Genomic DNA, 17,384 nt, shown 5'->3' with positions numbered 1-17,384 from the left:
CTCTAGCAACACAAGTATTGTAGGAATCTCTAGCAACACAAGTATTGTAGGAATCTCTAGCAACACAAGTATTGTAGGAATCTCTAGCAACACAAGTATTGTAGGAATCTCTAGCAACACAAGTATTGTAGGAATCTCTAGCAACACAAGTATTATAGGAACTTCTGGTAGTAGCAGTAGTGGCAGCAGCAGCAGTTTCACCCAGCGACTCCAAATATCGCTGCAACAGAAGAGGCGAAGATATACCTGTCTCAAACCTAAGGTCTTCTGCTCTAAAAAAGATGTCACCTCCTCCATCTATCGGCCCTAGTATGACAAATCGCAAGCACGCCACCATCCCGAGCAACCAATCGAGCCACGCATCTCGAACTAGCAAGCCTTGTGCCTAGTCGCTTCGCGTTTGTGGCTGGATTCGAGGATACACGACAGCAGACAGCTGGCCTCACGTGCAGCGCAGCTATACTGTCGAGCAGCACATGAACGCACATAGGGACCATTCCAACAAGCAAAATCCCCAAACCAACAATCTCCCAGCGCTTACGAATGAAGCCGAAGCCTTTTCTCCAACAAAGCATCGCCACTTCACCCTGATGCAAGCTGTTGTTGCTGTTCGGTTCGCTGCAGTGGCTGCTAGATCTTAAGCGCTGCCGCAACCAAAAGGCATTCAAGGCCTGAGGATCCTGTGATTCGCGCCCGCTTGTGGGGGTGCAGTTGTTGCTGTCGCTGTTACACTTGCTGGCGCTGCTCTGTGTGCTGCTGTGGTCACTGCTATCGTTGCTGTTGCCGTGGCTGTTGCTCTTGCTGCTCGTGTTGCTGTTGCGGCTGCTGGCTTGAGTTGCAGCTTGAGCGCGTTTCCCTCTTGCGGGCATGGAGGTGATGGTTCTACCCATGCCGCTTAACCGCTTCAGCATCATAAGCCGCTGTGGCACGATATGGCTTTGCATTGCGACTCAGGTGCTCGCAGCTACAGCACCAGTCTTAGCGGTAGCAAGGCCTGGCAACACTATTCCTGCCGCTTATCGTACCAGATATTTATGTGCTGCTGCTGAATTTCGCTCCTCCTGCTGGAAGACCAGCTCCTTTCCTGGCAATCAAAACAGAAGCGATTGGTTGTTGTGCTTTCTGCACTGCAGCGGCGGTGCCAATAAACGATACTCCTCTTGCCACTGCTCCTGCCAACATAGTCATGTAATCGCCCTAGATCATCGTCTAGAGCAGTCTGAGAATGCTTGCAAGGCCCGTTTGTTGCGTCATTTAGTCGCTTTCCATGAATTGGGTGTCGCTGGCATGCAGCCCCATGCACGCGAAAACTGCTACGCGTCGGCAGCGGTTTCCGAATTTATTTTGTCGAATTAAAACTTGAAACCTCCATCCTTTTGATTTCTCTCATCAGGGATTTCCGGTTGTGCTACAGGATCCCGAAGCTCTCCCCGGCTTCTTCAGGCGCTCTTCTTGTTGCTGTGCGCTGCGTCTTCCACTGTATGTACACCCGAACACCGGTCTTAAGATTGCCGCAGGTAGCGCTACCACTCGCTCTTCGGTCGAAGCGACAGCAATGGCTGCTGCTTCTGCCGCCACAATACCTACCTGCGGGCGCTCTTCAACGGCGTACGGCCTCCCTTGCTCGCATTCTAGCAGCTGCTGCATCTCCTGCCATACGAAATGCATCGCGGAACCCTTGCCTCTCACTGCCTCGGCGGCAAGAGCCGTATCAAGGTGGTTGCGCGCTCATGGTGTCCGCCGCGTGGTGTCGCAGCAGAATTACGCGTCCCCTCCCTAGCAGCTTCCCGTCTGCTCATGCGGAGTGGCAGTTGCGGGGGAGGCAGCAGCATTGGCACCATGCTGTCTGCGCTCACCAACCACCAGCACGGACCTGCTCATCAGCAACTGCTGCACGAAGCACGGCGTCGGCCCTTCTTTGACTTGCCTGCTGCGATAGTTGGATTGGGGGAGCCGCAGCAAATGCTGCAGCACCATGAGTCCCATGTGTCTAGACACCGCAAGGAAGAGTACTGGGATGTTGTTAGAGACGTGGCGAGCTACAAAGACTTCATTCCGTGGTGTAGCGTACATCGCAAGCCCTATCCACGCTAAACCGTAAACCCCCCAATACAAGGCCCCTCGCAGCTTGCTCTGAACTCTCAGAGGAAAGGCATCAAGACGCGCTCACTGCAAACGCCGCTGTTCAGGACTGATGATCCGCCTTTCACGCCGGATGTGCGTCTGCATGCGCAGGATAGTGGGATATTCCCAGGGGCTTTCGGCGGCACGTCTTGTGAGTCTCCTGAAGTTTTAAAGGCCTTAGGGCCCTTTTCGGAAGGCTCTGGGAAGGATATTTCAGAGGGTGTCGATGTTTTCGACGGCTACTTGAGCGTATCCCTAGGCTTGACGCAGGAGCGGTTCACATCGCGAGTCTACTGTTTGCGGTGTGCAGACAGCTGGCGCATTTGCTGCCGAGCCATCGACTCGAACCTCTTTGAAACCCTCGTGCGTTCAGTTTCCGCAGTCACGTCTGCACCGAAAGACAGCTTGGTCTCTGCATGCACGCAGCCATTGCGGCTGCATGCAGAAAAATTCCAACATGCTGGGCTTACCTTTTGCGGCGCAAACATACGGTGCTGCACGACTTTGCGACTGCTGCTGCGACTGCTTCAGGAGACAAAGTGGCTGTTTAGGGACGTTCCAGGGGGTTCAGGATGTCGCGTCGACTTTTCCGCGAGATTTGTTGTCAGTCGGCACGTTCATATGGTTGCATCTGCATTTTTTGCAGCAACCGCCGCTGCTGCAAAAAATGCAGTTGCCCTAGAGGGGTAGTTGTACTTGTGCGAGAGTGGGTGGAGGAGTGGTGCATGCACGGCGAGCTAGGCTCCTGAGAGGGATTTCCAAACTCCTGATAAATCCCAACGTTCGCTTCCTTCTGCCCCTTAGTTTATTTTTACTGCGCGCTGTGCGTCCGGCTGCATCGTCTTGTGCGTGCTGCGTCTCTGTTCTGCTGCTGCAGTGTCGTTCGGCCTTATATCAACATTTAGCCAGCATCTTTCTGCGTGAGGTTGCACAGCGCATGGTGAATTGCTTCGAACGCCGTGTGGGGGCACTCCACCCCAAATCGGTGGCAGCAGCTGAGGCAGAGGATCACTCCGCTGCAGGAGGCGCTAAGGCGAAAGCTGCTGGTTCTAGTGAATTGCAAGCCGGGAGCTGCACGGAGCTCAAGAACAGAGAGGCATCGCGGCAGCCCCAGACAGCAGCAGCAGCAGCAGCAGGAGTACTGCAGCCACGCAGAAGTATTCACGTTGAAGAGCTTTCCTCCGAAGCCGCCGAAGGTAGGTTGAGCGTGAAGCGTGTCTGCTCTGCATGCTTCTTCTCTTGGCGCGCAGCGAGTCGAGAGAGCCTCTCACTGCCTCTTCGGTCGCTGTTTTTTCTAGGGCTGCTCGTGCTGCTGCATGCGCTTGTCTGAAGTGCGCTCACTATCTACGGCCTCCTTCTCCGCGCAGGTCGGTGGCAGCCGCGTGATGTGGCCGTGCTGCTGCGGAGGCTGGATGTGCTGCAGCAGCAGTCCGAGACTGCAGCAGCTGCAATGCAGGCTGCGAGCAGCAGCTGCGAGTTTGAGGCGCTAACGAGCGATGAATGCCGATCTTTGCGCGTGTTGCTCTGCTGTCCGTCTGGTCTTCAAGCAGTCGGTGCGGCTTTTCTAGCCTTTGACAATGAGCAGCAGGAGAGGCGAGCACTGCTGAGAACGCTGCGCGATATTTCTTATGCGGCTTGTATCCCTGGGAAGAGGGCGGAATCTCTTCAAGAGAGAAATTTGAAGGGCGCTAAGTCTGCCGCCCTTCTGCGGCGACTGTATGACAGGTACAGCAGCGGCAGCAGCAGCTCTGCTCAGCAGTGAGGCCGGCATTTTCTTTTAGCGGTGAGATCCAGGGGAGGGGGGAAAGTTTTTCATGAACAAACGTATGTCTACCCGCCTGAAGGGGTGGGTCGGTCTTGAGCCTCGTAGGGAGGCTGCGCATTTGAGTTGCGCACAAAGCCGTTGGCGCTCAGAGACACCGTAGCGAACAAGGTTTTTAGCGATTAGTACCCATGCTGGCTGCGCAGCATCGGCCAAAGCTACACTTGCACGAGGCGACGCTACGGCTGCAGCAGGAACTGCTGCTGCAGAAACTACGCAAAAGTCTTGTCTTTTGGAGGAGGAAGCGAAGGCGCTTTGTTGACTCCTTGGTTGTTGGGCTGTGTCGGGGAGGGGGCGTCGGCGGGCTGCTGCTGCTGCTGCTGCTGCTGTAGTTATTGGGGTTTAAAGGGCTCCCACGCACGTGTGCGCATAGTGGCGAGCAGAACGGCAGTGACAGTGAAGCAGCAAACAGAAACGACGCGGCAGGCCGCGGGCGTGCCGAGGTGTCTGTACTCGCAGCACACAGCAAACCACAGCGCTCACTGCTGGAGGTTGGGTGTAGATACAGCCTTAGCAAACAAGGGATATCAAGCGAGTGGGGCCAGGGTGAAGTAGGCAGACAGACAACGGCTGCAGGAAGTGAGAGAGAGAGAGAGAGAGAAAGGCGGAGAAACAGAGAGAAAGACAGAGAGAGAGAGAAATAGAGGCAGACAACGACAGAGAGAGAAATAGAGGCAGATAGCGACAGAGAAAGACAGAGAGTCAGAGAGTTAACAACAGAGAGAGAGAGACAGAGAGAAACCGAGACGGATAGCAACAGAGACAGAGGGTGCAACAAGACGGAAAAGCCTCCTCACTGTATTAGGGCGGGCAGCACAATGGCTCCCATCAGTGACGACCCCAACTGCGCCATAAATACAAAGCCATACACCCGGCCTGCACGCACAACACCAAACGGCAGCAGCATCACCCGCAGATTCCGGGAGTTTTGACGAAGCAGAGTCTCTGTAAGAAAATAGAAAAGACGGATTTGGCCACGCAGGGGGAAACGCGTTCAACAAGCACAGCAAGAGCATGCAACGACACTAGCGAAACAGCAGCCGCCAGCGCTGCTCGTCGCAGTTGCTCTGCAACGCGTGTCTCCCACGCATGTAAAGGGGGCAGAGAAGGGGGCAGGCGGAGTCATTAGGGCTTTCGCTGTCTGCAGGCAGGCTACGTTTCTGATGGCTGACTGGGTGTAGAGTGACGCACCAACTGCTTGCTGGCCAAAGAGTGTGGCTGTCGCGGCGGGAAAAAGAGCAAAGTTTCCCCCCAAGCAGAAGAAATTCAGGCAGACTGCCACAACGTACAACAGCGGATGCACATCTGCTGCCCGCGAGAGCAGCAGCAAGGCCCCACTCCAAATCCCTGCGAGGAGGCACTGCAGCAGCGCGAATGACATGGCAGCAGTGCACATCACACTCTTTCGGTTTGTTTGTTGAGGCACGCATTTGCGCAGTGAATCTGGGAAGAGAATAGCTTGCTCTTGCCCTTCCTTGCTGCGTCCCTGTAGTAAGAGACCTCCCCCCGAACGCCACCACGCAGCAGACAGCATGAGGCATTCCGAAGGCGGGAGTGAAAGTGGGAAAAAAGTAGCAGCAGCAGCAAGAACGCTTCTTTGCCTGCCAGAGATTCGTGTGCAAACCTCTTTAGCGGCAGGCGTGGCAGCGGGAAGAGCAGCAGAAACGTCCTACAAGGGCTTCTTGGGGTGTCTTGACATCGGCGTATTTGCCCCACAGAATCCGCCCCATGGCGTTGAAGGCGCTCGCCGTGGCTCCAACCACAGCTAGCTGCGTTTCAGTGAGCTGCTGGCTAGCTGCAGCGGGGGCTCCACTAGTGGCAGCTAGCGCTTTCCAGAAGCTCGCGACAAACAGGATGCTGAAGCCTTGCAGCAAGAAAAGCGTCCAGAGCAGGCGAAATGGCTGCGACTTCAGCACAGCGGCAAGAGGGAGCTGCTGCTCGCTCTCCGGCTGCAGTATTGCCAGCGTGTGTCGTCGTGGGTGTTGTTGTTGATGCTGCTGTTTCTTCTCCTCCTTCTCGTGGGTGTCTGGAGGATTGCAGATGAGCGACGCTGCAGCTGCGACCAGAGCAGCGTAGACGAAGGCGATCCGCGGGAAGAGGGAGGGAACTCTTTTCAGAATCAACTCGTCATCGTAATACAGCTCTTGGGGGGCCTCTTGGTATGGCATCCACGCGGGAGGGATGCCTGTAGGATTAAGCAGCTGCTGCTGAAGAGGCGCAAATAGGACGGAACCTAATCCAAAGCCTGCAGTGATAAGGCCGCTGACAAGGCCTGAACACAAAAAAGCCCCACACATACCCCACAGCTTAGAGTTTCCGATCTTACACGATCCCGAACGGTGTGCTGCATGCAGGAGCAGCCTCGCCTCTCCTGCCTTTTAAGGAGGCACAGAGAGGGCCTTCGTGAAGATACACCCAAAACGAAACAACATCCCCTGTCAAGCGCTAGGCGTTAAAAGAAACGGGGAACGTGTGCATGCAACTTACCCTGCTGATCGGGGAACCATCGAAGAGCAGCCACTAGGGGATTCGTGTAGGCGACGCCTAAGCCGAAGCCATAGAGCACTCCGTAGGAAAGCAGAAAGGGAAGGAAGCCGTATGCGATTGTGAATTTGGAGGCGTATACGCCGCTGACAAACACGAAGCCTCCAAGCAGGCTGACTCTGAAGGGGGCATACAGCAAATACAGCGTAGAGAGGACACAAAGAGGGCCACGTGACGGTCTTGAGATGCATGTGCAACAAGAAAGAAGCTCTCTTTCTCTCTCCTTCATCCGCCAAGGAGAGGCTTTCTCGCCAAGGAGAGGCTTTTTTGCCAAGGAGAGACAAAGGGCGTCTCTTTGGCCAAGGCTCCGGAGGGGAAGAGGAGGGGATGTGGGAAGGCAGCAGCAACAGGGTCCTAAGATTTCACGGAGTAGTAGTAGTAGTAGTAGTAGTAGCAGTAGTAGTAGTAGTAGTAGTAGTAGTAGTAGTAGTAGTAGTAGTAGTAGTAGTAGTAGTAGTAGTAGTAGTAGTAGTAGTAGTAGTAGTAGTAGTAGTAATAGTAGCAGTAGTAGTACTAGCAGTAGTAGTAGTAGTAGCAGACTGGAAGCCTACGTACACCCTTGGACCGAACTTGCGCTCCAAAGCACCTCCTAGAGGCATTCCGATGGCCATGGCACTGAATTCTGCAGCCATGAGGGTGGCTGAGGCGGAGATGCGGAGGGTGGGATCGGTACGATTCTTGAGGAACGATATCAAATAGACAGACGACACGCCAAACGTGTAAACGGTGCCTAGCGCGATGTGCAGCAAGACGCCTCCTAGCAAGCAGGAAGCGCCTCGAAGCTTTGTGGGCGCCTTGCGGGTGCTGTAGGTGCTGTCGTTTCTGCCATCGCTGATGCAGCTGTTGCTGTTGTGGCCGCTGTGGAAAAGCGTTCCCGCCGCGCCTCTGGACGCCCAGGGAGTTGAAATCTCAGAATTCGCTCCAGGATCGGAGGAAGACATCTTCGTCCTGCCACGAGTGTGCCTGAGGGAAGTCGGGAGGGCGCGCTATTGGCGAGTCGATGGCGGCAAGAAAGGAGGGAACGCAGGGAGGGGTGGAGGACGACTGTGCAGGGGGAGCTCGCAGGAGGGAGGGGCAAGGAGGGAGGGGAGGCGCATGTACACCCGACCGCAAAGTGTGAAGTAGAATTCAAATCTAAGGCGTCGTCGCACGCTCTTGGAAGGAGGAGAACCGCACGAGGGGGAAGGGAAGGAGAGTCCACGGTGTGTCTCGAGCTGGGCAGAGTGCAACTGAGTCAGCTTGAGTGAACCCCCAGTCTTTCGCTTCCTTCTTGAAAAAAGAAAGCGGCAGCTTTGATTCCAGCCATGAAAAAATCGGCTGGCGGAGCAACAACTGCACTAGGAAGCGATGCAGGCAGAGAGGGCAGGTGCTGCTGTCTCTAGGGGGGCCCCCCGCGGCTGGGCACACACTGCCAGGGTACCTCTCTGCTGTACCCGTACTCACGCGGTGTATCGTTCCCCGAGGGGGCCCCCCATCCGTTTGCAGGGTGGTGTTTGCTGAGGGTCAAAAGGGGAAAATCACGTTTTTCATGCCATTCGAAAGGTGTGAAGGATTGTGCTTGCTTGGGAGCAGCACTCGAAAACCACAGAAGTAACCACCACGCTCTGCCCCTGTTTTGCAACGGCTTCAGCAGAAGCCGCTAAAAAAAACAGCCCTCGCTGCATCCGTTCCAACAGACTCTGCAATCGCAGCTTTGGGAAGCGAATTTCTAAATATCTATTCATGCGAAAAAGGAATTCCAGCAGCAGCACTCGCCTGCCGCGCGGTAGAAGGCCGGAGCAGCGGCCTTGCGCTGATGCCCATTCGATGAACTGGGGGTTCTGTACCGTGTAGAATTCGTTTTTAAAGGTGCATTACGAGGATGAGGGTGGCGCGGAAGAAGTCTTTCAAGAAGATCATGCGCTTTTATGCGACGCATTTCGGAATTCAGGAGCCCTATCAACTCATCGGTGATCCCACAGAACCCTCCAGCGCTCGCCGGCTGTATTCCCAAATAAAAAGCTCCCTACCGGCGCTTGCACTGACTGGCAGTACAGCCGCCAGGAATGTGAAGGCTGAAAATGGAAGCTCTTGCCTTCTTTTAGAGGCCACAGTCATCAGCATTCCCACTCCAAGGGCCCTACTTCCTTAGATTTAGAGTGGTGGTGGCTGCGCGTTGGCAGGTATGGTTCATCAGGGAATATCTTCTGTCAGATTGTTTGTGTCTTCAGTGGATGGCACGTTTCTCGCCGCATGCATTCGCCACAAAGTTAACGTTGCGGAGCTGCTCCCACGCGTCCTCTGCGGTAAAACAACCATGTGTAAGGCTGAGTCGTGGCTTTCTTGTACTGCCACATTTCCCGATCGGATCGCACAGCCCTCCTGTTTTTCCTCATCCCTCCTTCTCCCCTCTCTCCCCGTTTGCCCCTTGTCTTCCACCGTAGGCAGTGTGCCTGCATGCACCCGTGTGGAGGCATCTCCGACTTGCCTGCCGGGAGCTCACGCATCGCCCCTTTCCCACGGATTACGTTTTTCAGAGCTATGCGTGTGACTTCAGACGTCACGCCATGCATCATGAAGGAAGTGAGGACTCTACCAGGAGCGCAGGGAGCCGCTGCAGCTGCAAAACGCTACAAAAGGTGAACAGGAGAGAAATCATAGACCTCGGTGTATGGGCCTGAACAGCTCGACGCCATTCAGTGCCACAGCGTTCAGATTCGAGACGCGCTCTGTTTGCGATGCTCAGATATCCGTGCAAACACGCGGAGGAAGCCGCCGCTGCAACAGCTGCAGCTGAAGCAGCCGCTGCACTTGCAACGCTGGGGGAAGAAGATGAAACAACCCCCCCCCAAAACGCCGCAGCAAGGTCTGCCGCAGAAGGACGGCGTGATGAAAGTGCAGACGACGCACTGCCCTCTGCGGGAGCTCCCCCCCCGCAGAAAAGGCAGCGCAGACAGAGCGAAAAAAACGCAGACAGCAGCGGGGAAGATGGGGGGAGAACAGGCAGTGCAGTCGGAAGGCTCCCCGAATCCTCCGCAGCGTCGCAGCAGCCAAAGAAGCAGCTGCTTGACGACAGCAGCAGCGGCTGCAGCGACGACGATGAGGGTACAGGCCCCTCCTCGCACCGTAGCAGCCACGCCAGGAGCTGTATCACAGTCAGCAAAACTCTCGACATGCCGAAGCACAAGTTCCTCTTCCACCCTGCCCTTATCGGGGGGGCCCTCCCCGAAGACGCTGGAGCTGCGAAGCGACAGCATCAGCAGCAAAGCATTGCAGCTGCAGCAGCCGCGGCAGCGCGGCATCTGCAGCACAACACAAGTGACCTCGGAAGAGGCAGAATAACTGGCGAGACGTCTACAGCAACTCCCGATGTCTTAAAAGGCGCCTCTGAGTACCCTGATGCCTACGGTTGCATTGTGCGCCTTGTCAGCACTCAGGAGAAACGAAAACTCTGCGTTGCGACGCAGGATGCGAGGCTCAGAGAACGCCTTAGGTGTGCTTCTCCTGCTGCTACAGTTGTTGCTGCTGCTTCTCCTGCTGCTACAGTTGTTGCTGCTGCTTCTCCTGCTGCTACAGTTGTTGCTGCTGCAGCGTACTGTATTAGAGCCCGCGTGCGGCTCTGGCTGCTGCGGTGCGTTTTCTGCTGCTTCTGGCATTCGTCTTGAAGGCGCTTTAGCGTCCAATAGCACCCTCCGGCTGCTGGTGCTGCTGCAGGCGAGTGCCAGGGCTGCCTCTGCTGTTTCTCTTTAAAGGTGTGTTGCAAGTTGAGCAACCCACCAAGTTCTCCCTTGTAAGAGCACAGCAGCAGCAGCGCGCAAGCGCAAAGGGCCCCCTTGCTGCTGCCGCTGCCGAGAAGCGGCGCCTGGCTGCGGACCGCAAGCAGCAACTCGAAAAGCTGCAGCAGCAAGGAGTTGACTGCAGCGGACTGTTACTGCAGCAGCAAAAGGAGGAGCTCCAAAAGCAGAGGGAACTGGAGCGTGCTGCCAAAAGAAAACGGTGTGCAACTTGCTTTGCTGCTGACCCTTTTGCCGTTGTAGACGCTGCAGCGAAAGAAAGGCTGCAGAGTCAGCAACGGCGCGTGTGGCTGGCGGGTGCTGTGCTGTGCGCCTGCACAGGAAGAAAGGCGTCAATCCCCTTGCGTGTCGAAAGAGCACCAAGATGATCATTGAAGCCCCCGTACGACCTGTCAAAAGTAGTCTAGCGGAAGGGCCCTAGAACCTCGCTTCTTGTGAATTAAGGGGCAGTCACGGTTGTGCAGGATTCTTTTGGCTGTGTCTTGCAGAAGCTCTCCGACGGGAAGAAAGTTCGATCGCGGCGCGTGAAGCTTTCAAAGGAAGACGTCAAGCCCGAAGGCTCTTAGATATCAGGCGTGGTTTGCACAAGAACTGTGTTTTTATTGGTAGGCGTACGCCGCTGGGGTTGCCCATCATCTAGGCGCTGACCACGCTTGTTGCTGACAACCCCGCGCATGTGATGTTCAAGTTCATTTTAGAGTGCAGCCGCGCGCGCATAGAGCGTGACTTTCCACCACCTACCTACGGCCTCTTTAGCAGGGAACACCTTTGAAGTTTGAGCTACATACAAACTTGACTCATGTTGGAGGGTGGTTCCTGGAAGAATCCCTGCATCCCTCTCCTGCGTATGCCTCTCGTAGTGCCCGACATAAGGGGAGAGGGACAGCGAGGGGGCATTTTGCTGCGTGCATCCTCTCTAAGCGGCCTTAGGATTCACACGAAGTTGCACTAAAAAGCAGCTAGTGCAAAAACGCACAGACGGGTGCGCCTTCTTGTATCGAGCTAACAGTATTCTGCAGCAAATACGCTGCATTACGGTGAAACACATCGGTAAATTCCCTACAAAGTCTTTGCTAGGCGTGATTAGGGAAAAGGGGAGAGCTGGGGTAAAGTTTAGCTTGGTGAGCCGTGCAAGGCAGGAGCACGTTTGTGTGGGGGGCCACTGGAACCCCTCAGATTTCCAGCGTATTGCTCGTTGCCGACTACCCCAGAAACCTTGTATCGTCTAAACAAACTTTGTTTCTCCCATTACGCATTTCAGTTCGGACAAGAATTCATGAGAAAGTCGTCCAAACCCTCCCGCCTCACGGGTCCACCCGCTCAGGTCCAGACTGCCAGATTGATTCGGAAACATCAGACCAGGTGCCTGCTGCCCCGATCTTCCTGGCAGCCTTCCAGGTTGTACGCCTCCTTTCTCTGAAACTCGTAATTAGGCGTTGAATCGATTGCTACGTGGCTCACGTCTGCGGAACGAGTGGCTGCATGAGACGACTACCGAAGTGCTGCAGCCCCCCGTGTTTTGCCCTCCTCTTTACGGCTGTGCTGCTTTGGATGCTCACCAAGAGCACAATCGAAGAGGCAGGGCATTTTGGTCACTTTTTCTGTTCCGTTGGTTCGTCTTTTTCGTGTTTCTTCATGCCCACGGAGCGTTTCGGGGGCTTGATGCGATACTTGGACGCTGAGTTAATTTTTCGCCCTTCTTCGCCAGTCAGCTGTCAAACTTGCCTCTTCCAGGCGCCTGTCGCCTTGGCCATCGCCTTCGCCTCCGCATGGTGCCAGCAAACCGCAACCCGCGCAGGATTCAGATTTCACAATGGAGTTGGGTGTCTGCGCAGACAGCCGGACCCCCCTGACGGCGGGAACAAGGCAGCCAGACTCCCTCAGTATTGCAGGAGCGCCTCAGGGCTCTCAGAAAAGCAAAAGAGGAGGGGCTGGAGATGGTCCGTGGCCTTCCCAACAAGGGTTCAACCCCAGCCAACACATGGGCTACCAAGTCACGTATGAAGGTATGAATGGAGTACATGGGACGCATTTGTACACATAGGCACATGCACACATGCATGCACATGGGCACATACACCCACATTCATACACATAGGCACACATTCACACATGTATACACACATTCATTCATACATGTATACACACATAGATACATGTATGCATTCTCTGCACGCACCGGCAGAAGGACAGATAGCGTTTTTGCGTTTTTTTGTACTTCTGCACTGTCACCTGCGCGCGGGCCACCAAAATCCGCTTGAGTTTCTCTCCTGCTTCGTCGCACCCTAATCTGAGTTGGCAATATAGTTTCCATAGCGATTTTCTTGGAGGGAAGGCATTCGTGCCTCCATAGTGCAGCTTCCCAGCTTCGCCATTTGACGGCGCTGACTCTGCAGGGTGTCAAGTGCTGTTTCTTTAAATGTGAACGTAGGGGCGTTGGCGAGCTTTGAGCCACACAGCCGCAAAACGCAATGGATGGCGTTAAGCTGCTTCCTGCTCTTCTTCCTAGCCCTAGGAGGCGTCTACTACCTCCGGTACAATGCAGAACCCCCCCGTGAGCTGAAATTTGAAGAAGTTGTACGCAGCGGCGCCCCTCTGTGCCCGCCCCACGCTTCATCAAAGCCGCCATTCGAAAGAGCTCGAACTCTACTTTTTCCGTGAAAGTTTCCTCCCCGCCGATGTCAAGTGTAGGGTGCTGCTGCGGCATAAATGCTGCGTGGTGGTACGGGGTCCACCAGGGTGTGCAGCGCAAGAGAGAAAATATTTTCCGCTTCCTTCGCCTGTGTGTGTATGTACAGCGCCTGTGGGGGTATCGCGGCAATGCCACCTATCCAGCGGCCCCGAGTGTTCGGCTTACAGCTACCCGTCTTCTTTTGCGAGTAGGTATTGCATGCGTGTCTCAACGCCACGCGCATCCTTCGATCTGCGTTTCGTATGCGCAGCTGTGTCGGGAGGGGGAGTAGGGAGTTTCTATTTGAAGGGGTGGCAGGTGGGGCATATATATATATAATAAGGCCGCGTTGCATTTTTCCTGCTGCAGAGGACCTCGTCCGGCTTGTTGACGCCTCTCCTGAGAAAAACGCTTTCCTCTTTCGGCTGCCCTTGCCGCTTTCGCCAGGTGCAGGTCAGGAAGGATGCGGGAGGGAGAGGGGGAGGGGGGAGAGAGGTTTAAGCCTTCTGCAAGCTTCCAGCAAGCAAGCAGGCGCTTCTTTTGCCTCTGCAGGAAAGCGGCTGCGTGACAAAAGCGCATGTGTGTGTGTGTCTGTGTATGTGTATGTGTGTCTGTGTGTCTGTGTCTGTGTGTGTATGTATATGTCTGTGTGTCTGTGTGTCTGTGTATGTTTGTGTGTATGTGTCTGTGTATGTGTGTGTATGTTTGTGTGTATGTGTATGTGTGTCTGTGTCTGTGTGTGTGTCTGTGTATGTGTGTGTCTGTGTATGTGTGTCTGTGTATGTGTGTGTCTGTGTATGTGTATGTGTATGTGTGTCTGTGTCTGTGTGTGTCTGTGTATGTGTCTGTGTCTGTGTGTGTATGTGTCTGTGTATGTGTATGGGTGTGTGTCTGTGTATGTGTGTGTGTATGTATGTGTGTCTGTGCATGCATGCAGGAACCCTGCAGCAGGAGGAGTTGCTGGAGGCTTTGAAGGAGCAGGCAGCACTTGCAGGCCTAGCCTTCCCTGACACCTTTGCGCTTCACGTTTTTTCTTTTCTATGGGACGGATACAACGGCGACGTAAGGGCATAGGGCTCTTTGAGCCATGCAGCGCGTAGCGAAGGGAGGGGGCTTTCTGCAAAAGGCTATGTGACACACGCCTTAGGAAAGCGGCTTGCCACGCGCAGTCTTTAGCCATTCAGATGCATGATGATGTCGTGCGTGAATTGGAAGGGGATGAGGAATGAGGGGAAAAAAGGGGCAATAACGCTCTCTTGCACAGCCCTTCAAAAGGTGTAGTGCTCTCTGTACGTTCAGCTCAACGAGAAATGCGAGCTGAACCGCGAAATTTGCCTTCTCGAGAACAACACCTCCAGTGTGCCGATCGCGGTAGTGCAGCACTGGCCGTTGTACGGCGAAAGCGTAAATCCTTATGACGTTCCCGAGGATGTGCGTAAGGGCCCTCAATTTGCAATATTTTAATGCCAACACTGGACGCCACATCCTTCTTCTCAAGGCAACACTGCGTGTTTTTTCTTCGTTGAGACGCGCGCATATCTCTTAGTTCGACCTTCACTTATTAGGGGCTGTCTATTTATTATCGAGAGGTAGATGCATAGGTATAGAGACACGTAGACATCTATATAGACATATAAATTTATCTATCTATATGTATGTGCATGCGTTTGTGCTCATTAGCGGCGGGTGGCTATGGCGAAGAATTTGCCGCATTGGAGCGGCGACTTCCTTGATCAACGAGTAGATGTGCTTTTCTCGCAAATTCATCTGGGTGTTGTTGCTGACGATAAGGCGCATTCTGCGGCTGCTCATGCCGCTGCGGCAGTTGCTGTATCCGCCTTTCCAGCAGGAGGAGCAACAGCAGCAGGAGGAGGAGCAGCAGCAGGCAGCTCGGATACACCTGCTAGCGACGCCGCTGATGCAACTGCAGCAGCTGAAGCAAGCCTCTTTGCTGCTGGTGCAGGCTTTGCCGAGGGGCCTTCTGCTCATCGCAAAGGCGCAGCTGACTGCAGGCACTGCAGACACGCCGGCTGCTGCCACGGGAAGGGCAAAGTAGATGAGCAGAAAGCAGATGAGCAGAAAGCAGATGAGCAGAAAGCAGATGAGCAGAAAGCAGATCAGCAGAAAGCAGATGAGCAGAAAGCAGATGAGCAGACAGCAGATCAGCAGAAAGCAGATGAGCAGAAAGCAGATGAGCAGACAGCAGATGAGCAGAAAGCAGATCAGCAGAAAGCAGATGAGCAGAAAGCAGATGAGCAGACAGCAGATGAGCAGAAAGCAGATGAGCAGACAGCCGATCAGCAGACAGCAGATGAGCAGACAGCCGATCAGCAGACAGCCGATCAGCAGACAGCAGATCAGCGGTCTGAAGCCGCTGCTGCTGCAGCTGCTGCTGCTGCTGCCGTTTCGACTCCACCTTCCGTGCGGGCAACTCCAGAGGGGCAGAAGACTCCCTGTGCGTCTGCGAAGGCGAATGGAGCAAAGGACGCCGCATGCAAACACTGCAAAGGCTGCTGCTCGGATGGCAGGAAGATGGAGGGCGATGTGCAGCCGCCAGGAGCCGCAGGAGACGACGCCGGCGAGGCTTTAGGACAGACGCAGAAGGCGAGCAAGAAGCATGGCAAGAAGAGACCACCCAGGGGAGAGAAGGGCGCGATTCGGCACATGCGGAAGCTTGCGTCGAAGGACGGTGCAGCGGCGGCGAACAGCAGCAGCGATTACAGCGATTACAGCAGCAGCGATTACAGCGATTACAGCAGCAAGCGCGCACCAATTGTGCTGATGCACTGCCACCATGGTCGGGATCGAACAGGCTTGATTGCTGGAGCGTATAAAATGAAGTACTTGGGGTTCTCCCTGGCTGAAGCGTGGATGGACAACAGGGTACTTGCTGAATGAGGAGCCTCCTCATGACAGCGATCGATCCAGACTGCAGTGCTGCTTTTGCCGCTCTGAGCGTGCCTCTCGGTGCTGCTGTGTATGGGTGGGGCCCCTCCTCATGCTCCGCTCTACACGATGCGTGTGCTGCTGCCTGCAGGCCCTAGGGATGCAGTTGTTCGAAGCCATCAACTCGCTCATGTGGTACTGCCTTTACCTTGAACGCGAGCTTGGCCTCCCCACCAAGTGCTACAACCTCTACGCTGCTGAGGACGGAGGTGCAGCCTTCATCTCGAACGGAAAGGGCCTCACGGATCTCCCGTGGCTTCCCTCGAAACTCGTCAGCCAGCCGCCAGAGGCGCAAGTGCCGCAGCAGGCGCAAGTGCCGCAGCAGGCAAGTGTCAGTCTGCAGGAGAGCACTGCGACAGGGCTTGTGCAAGGACAGGAGGAGCAGTTGCCAGAAGGAGTTCACAGTGGTGCTGCACTTTCAGGGCGGGGGGATAGCCAGCCGCAAGCTAGCCGAGAAGAGGCAGGGTCCTTTTTGAGCGCGGAAGGGGAGTACCACGATGGTACAGCATTGGCGGCAGGCGAAGCGCAAGCAGTACTTACACCGGCAGAGGCTGAAGCAGTCGTAGCAGCAGCAGCGTTTTCAAGTCGACGCCGCGACCACTAAGCTGCAAGCCCAACGAGCCAGCCCCACTGTGCTTCCTGCATGCATGCCCAGTCAAAGTAGGGCATGCGCCTCCTCAAGGCGCGCTCTCCCCTCATGATCCTGCACACACGGAAAACCGAAAAGCATGACACACTAGTTCAGGGGGCCCTTAGGCAAAGGCCGATCGAACACTGTGGCACTGTCTACAAATGGCACTCACGTGATTAGATAGCTCTAGCAAACGCACAGTGCCGTTGGATGTACACACGTGCTGGGCAGAAGCAGTCGCGCTGCGAATCATTTGAACTGGTGGCCACGGTAACACTCGAGGACCAGCGGAATGCGGGGTCACTCTAAGCAGGATTAATTTAGTACAGTTGCCACTGACGCACCGCCTCTGGCTTCCCCGCTGGGGCTGCATGCGCACACAGGCCGTCTTTTAAAATAGCAGAAGGCGGGAGGGGGGGCAGGGGTTGAGGACTTGGTTGTCCTCTTCATCTCCCTCCCTCTCTCGCTCTTGCAAGGGCCCCAAGATGCAACGACGTGGACGATCCTCCACCGCCTTCTGGCAGCAAGATGACAACTTAAATATAGCCCCTTCTTCAAATTGACGGGCAGGGAGTGGCTGCGCCTTGTTCTACCCCCACACCTTCACAGTTCGTCTTCGTGCACTTGGAGCTTCGCCCGTGAGTGTGGGGCCTTGTTTCTCGGGCAAGCAGAAGAATGATGAGCAGTAAACTTCTTCGGAACGGTGCGGGAGGCACGGGGGGCTCAAGCGACAGGGGCTGTCGCTATATTCGGAATGAACTATTGGTCGATTGCGCGAATGGGAGCTATTGTTTACGAGCAAATGAGGACAGCCTCTCCCCACTCAAAATCTTGTGCGAAAGAGTGGAGGGATGCCTGCGGGAAGGGCAGCTA

General features: G+C 55.1%; 4 protein-coding genes across 4 annotated transcripts; 3 read left to right on the top strand and 1 right to left on the bottom strand.

The window, feature by feature from the left end:
* The first annotated feature begins 1,662 nt into the window (after positions 1-1,662).
* On the top strand, positions 1,663-4,208 carry LOC34619818. Its single transcript, XM_026337980.1, has 4 exons — positions 1,663-2,067; positions 2,236-2,527; positions 3,492-3,849; positions 4,058-4,208. Exons 1-4 carry the CDS (start codon positions 1,663-1,665, stop codon positions 4,206-4,208), a joined length of 1,206 nt encoding a protein of 401 aa, XP_026193765.1.
* Positions 4,209-4,278: 70 nt separating this feature from the next.
* LOC34619819 (oxalate:formate antiporter) lies at positions 4,279-7,431 on the bottom strand. Its single transcript, XM_026337979.1, has 6 exons — positions 7,061-7,431; positions 6,434-6,609; positions 5,620-6,218; positions 5,138-5,306; positions 4,744-4,822; positions 4,279-4,393 (listed from the first exon to the last, which is right to left on the bottom strand). The coding sequence occupies exons 1-6, from the start codon at positions 7,429-7,431 to the stop codon at positions 4,279-4,281; spliced, it is 1,509 nt and encodes a 502-aa protein (XP_026193764.1).
* Positions 7,432-8,351: 920 nt separating this feature from the next.
* LOC34619820 (rRNA-processing protein UTP23 homolog) lies at positions 8,352-10,829 on the top strand. The gene is made up of 8 exons (XM_026337978.1): positions 8,352-8,439; positions 8,701-8,790; positions 9,027-9,108; positions 9,216-9,472; positions 9,581-9,962; positions 10,184-10,465; positions 10,585-10,645; positions 10,752-10,829. The coding sequence occupies exons 1-8, from the start codon at positions 8,352-8,354 to the stop codon at positions 10,827-10,829; spliced, it is 1,320 nt and encodes a 439-aa protein (XP_026193763.1).
* A 1,096-nt stretch (positions 10,830-11,925) lies between these two features.
* LOC34620626 lies at positions 11,926-16,484 on the top strand. Its single transcript, XM_026337977.1, has 7 exons — positions 11,926-12,225; positions 14,234-14,365; positions 14,615-14,797; positions 15,194-15,355; positions 15,608-15,817; positions 15,972-16,187; positions 16,257-16,484. Exons 1-7 carry the CDS (start codon positions 11,926-11,928, stop codon positions 16,482-16,484), a joined length of 1,431 nt encoding a protein of 476 aa, XP_026193762.1.
* The last annotated feature ends 900 nt before the right edge of the window (positions 16,485-17,384 follow it).

Source organism: Cyclospora cayetanensis, unplaced genomic scaffold (genome assembly GCF_002999335.1).
Source record: "Cyclospora cayetanensis isolate NF1_C8 unplaced genomic scaffold, CcayRef3 CcayRef3_contig_218, whole genome shotgun sequence".
NCBI classification, from domain to species: Eukaryota; Apicomplexa; class Conoidasida; order Eucoccidiorida; family Eimeriidae; genus Cyclospora; species Cyclospora cayetanensis.
Note: the sequence above shows the minus strand (reverse complement) of the source record. Positions and strands in the feature narration are given on the sequence as shown.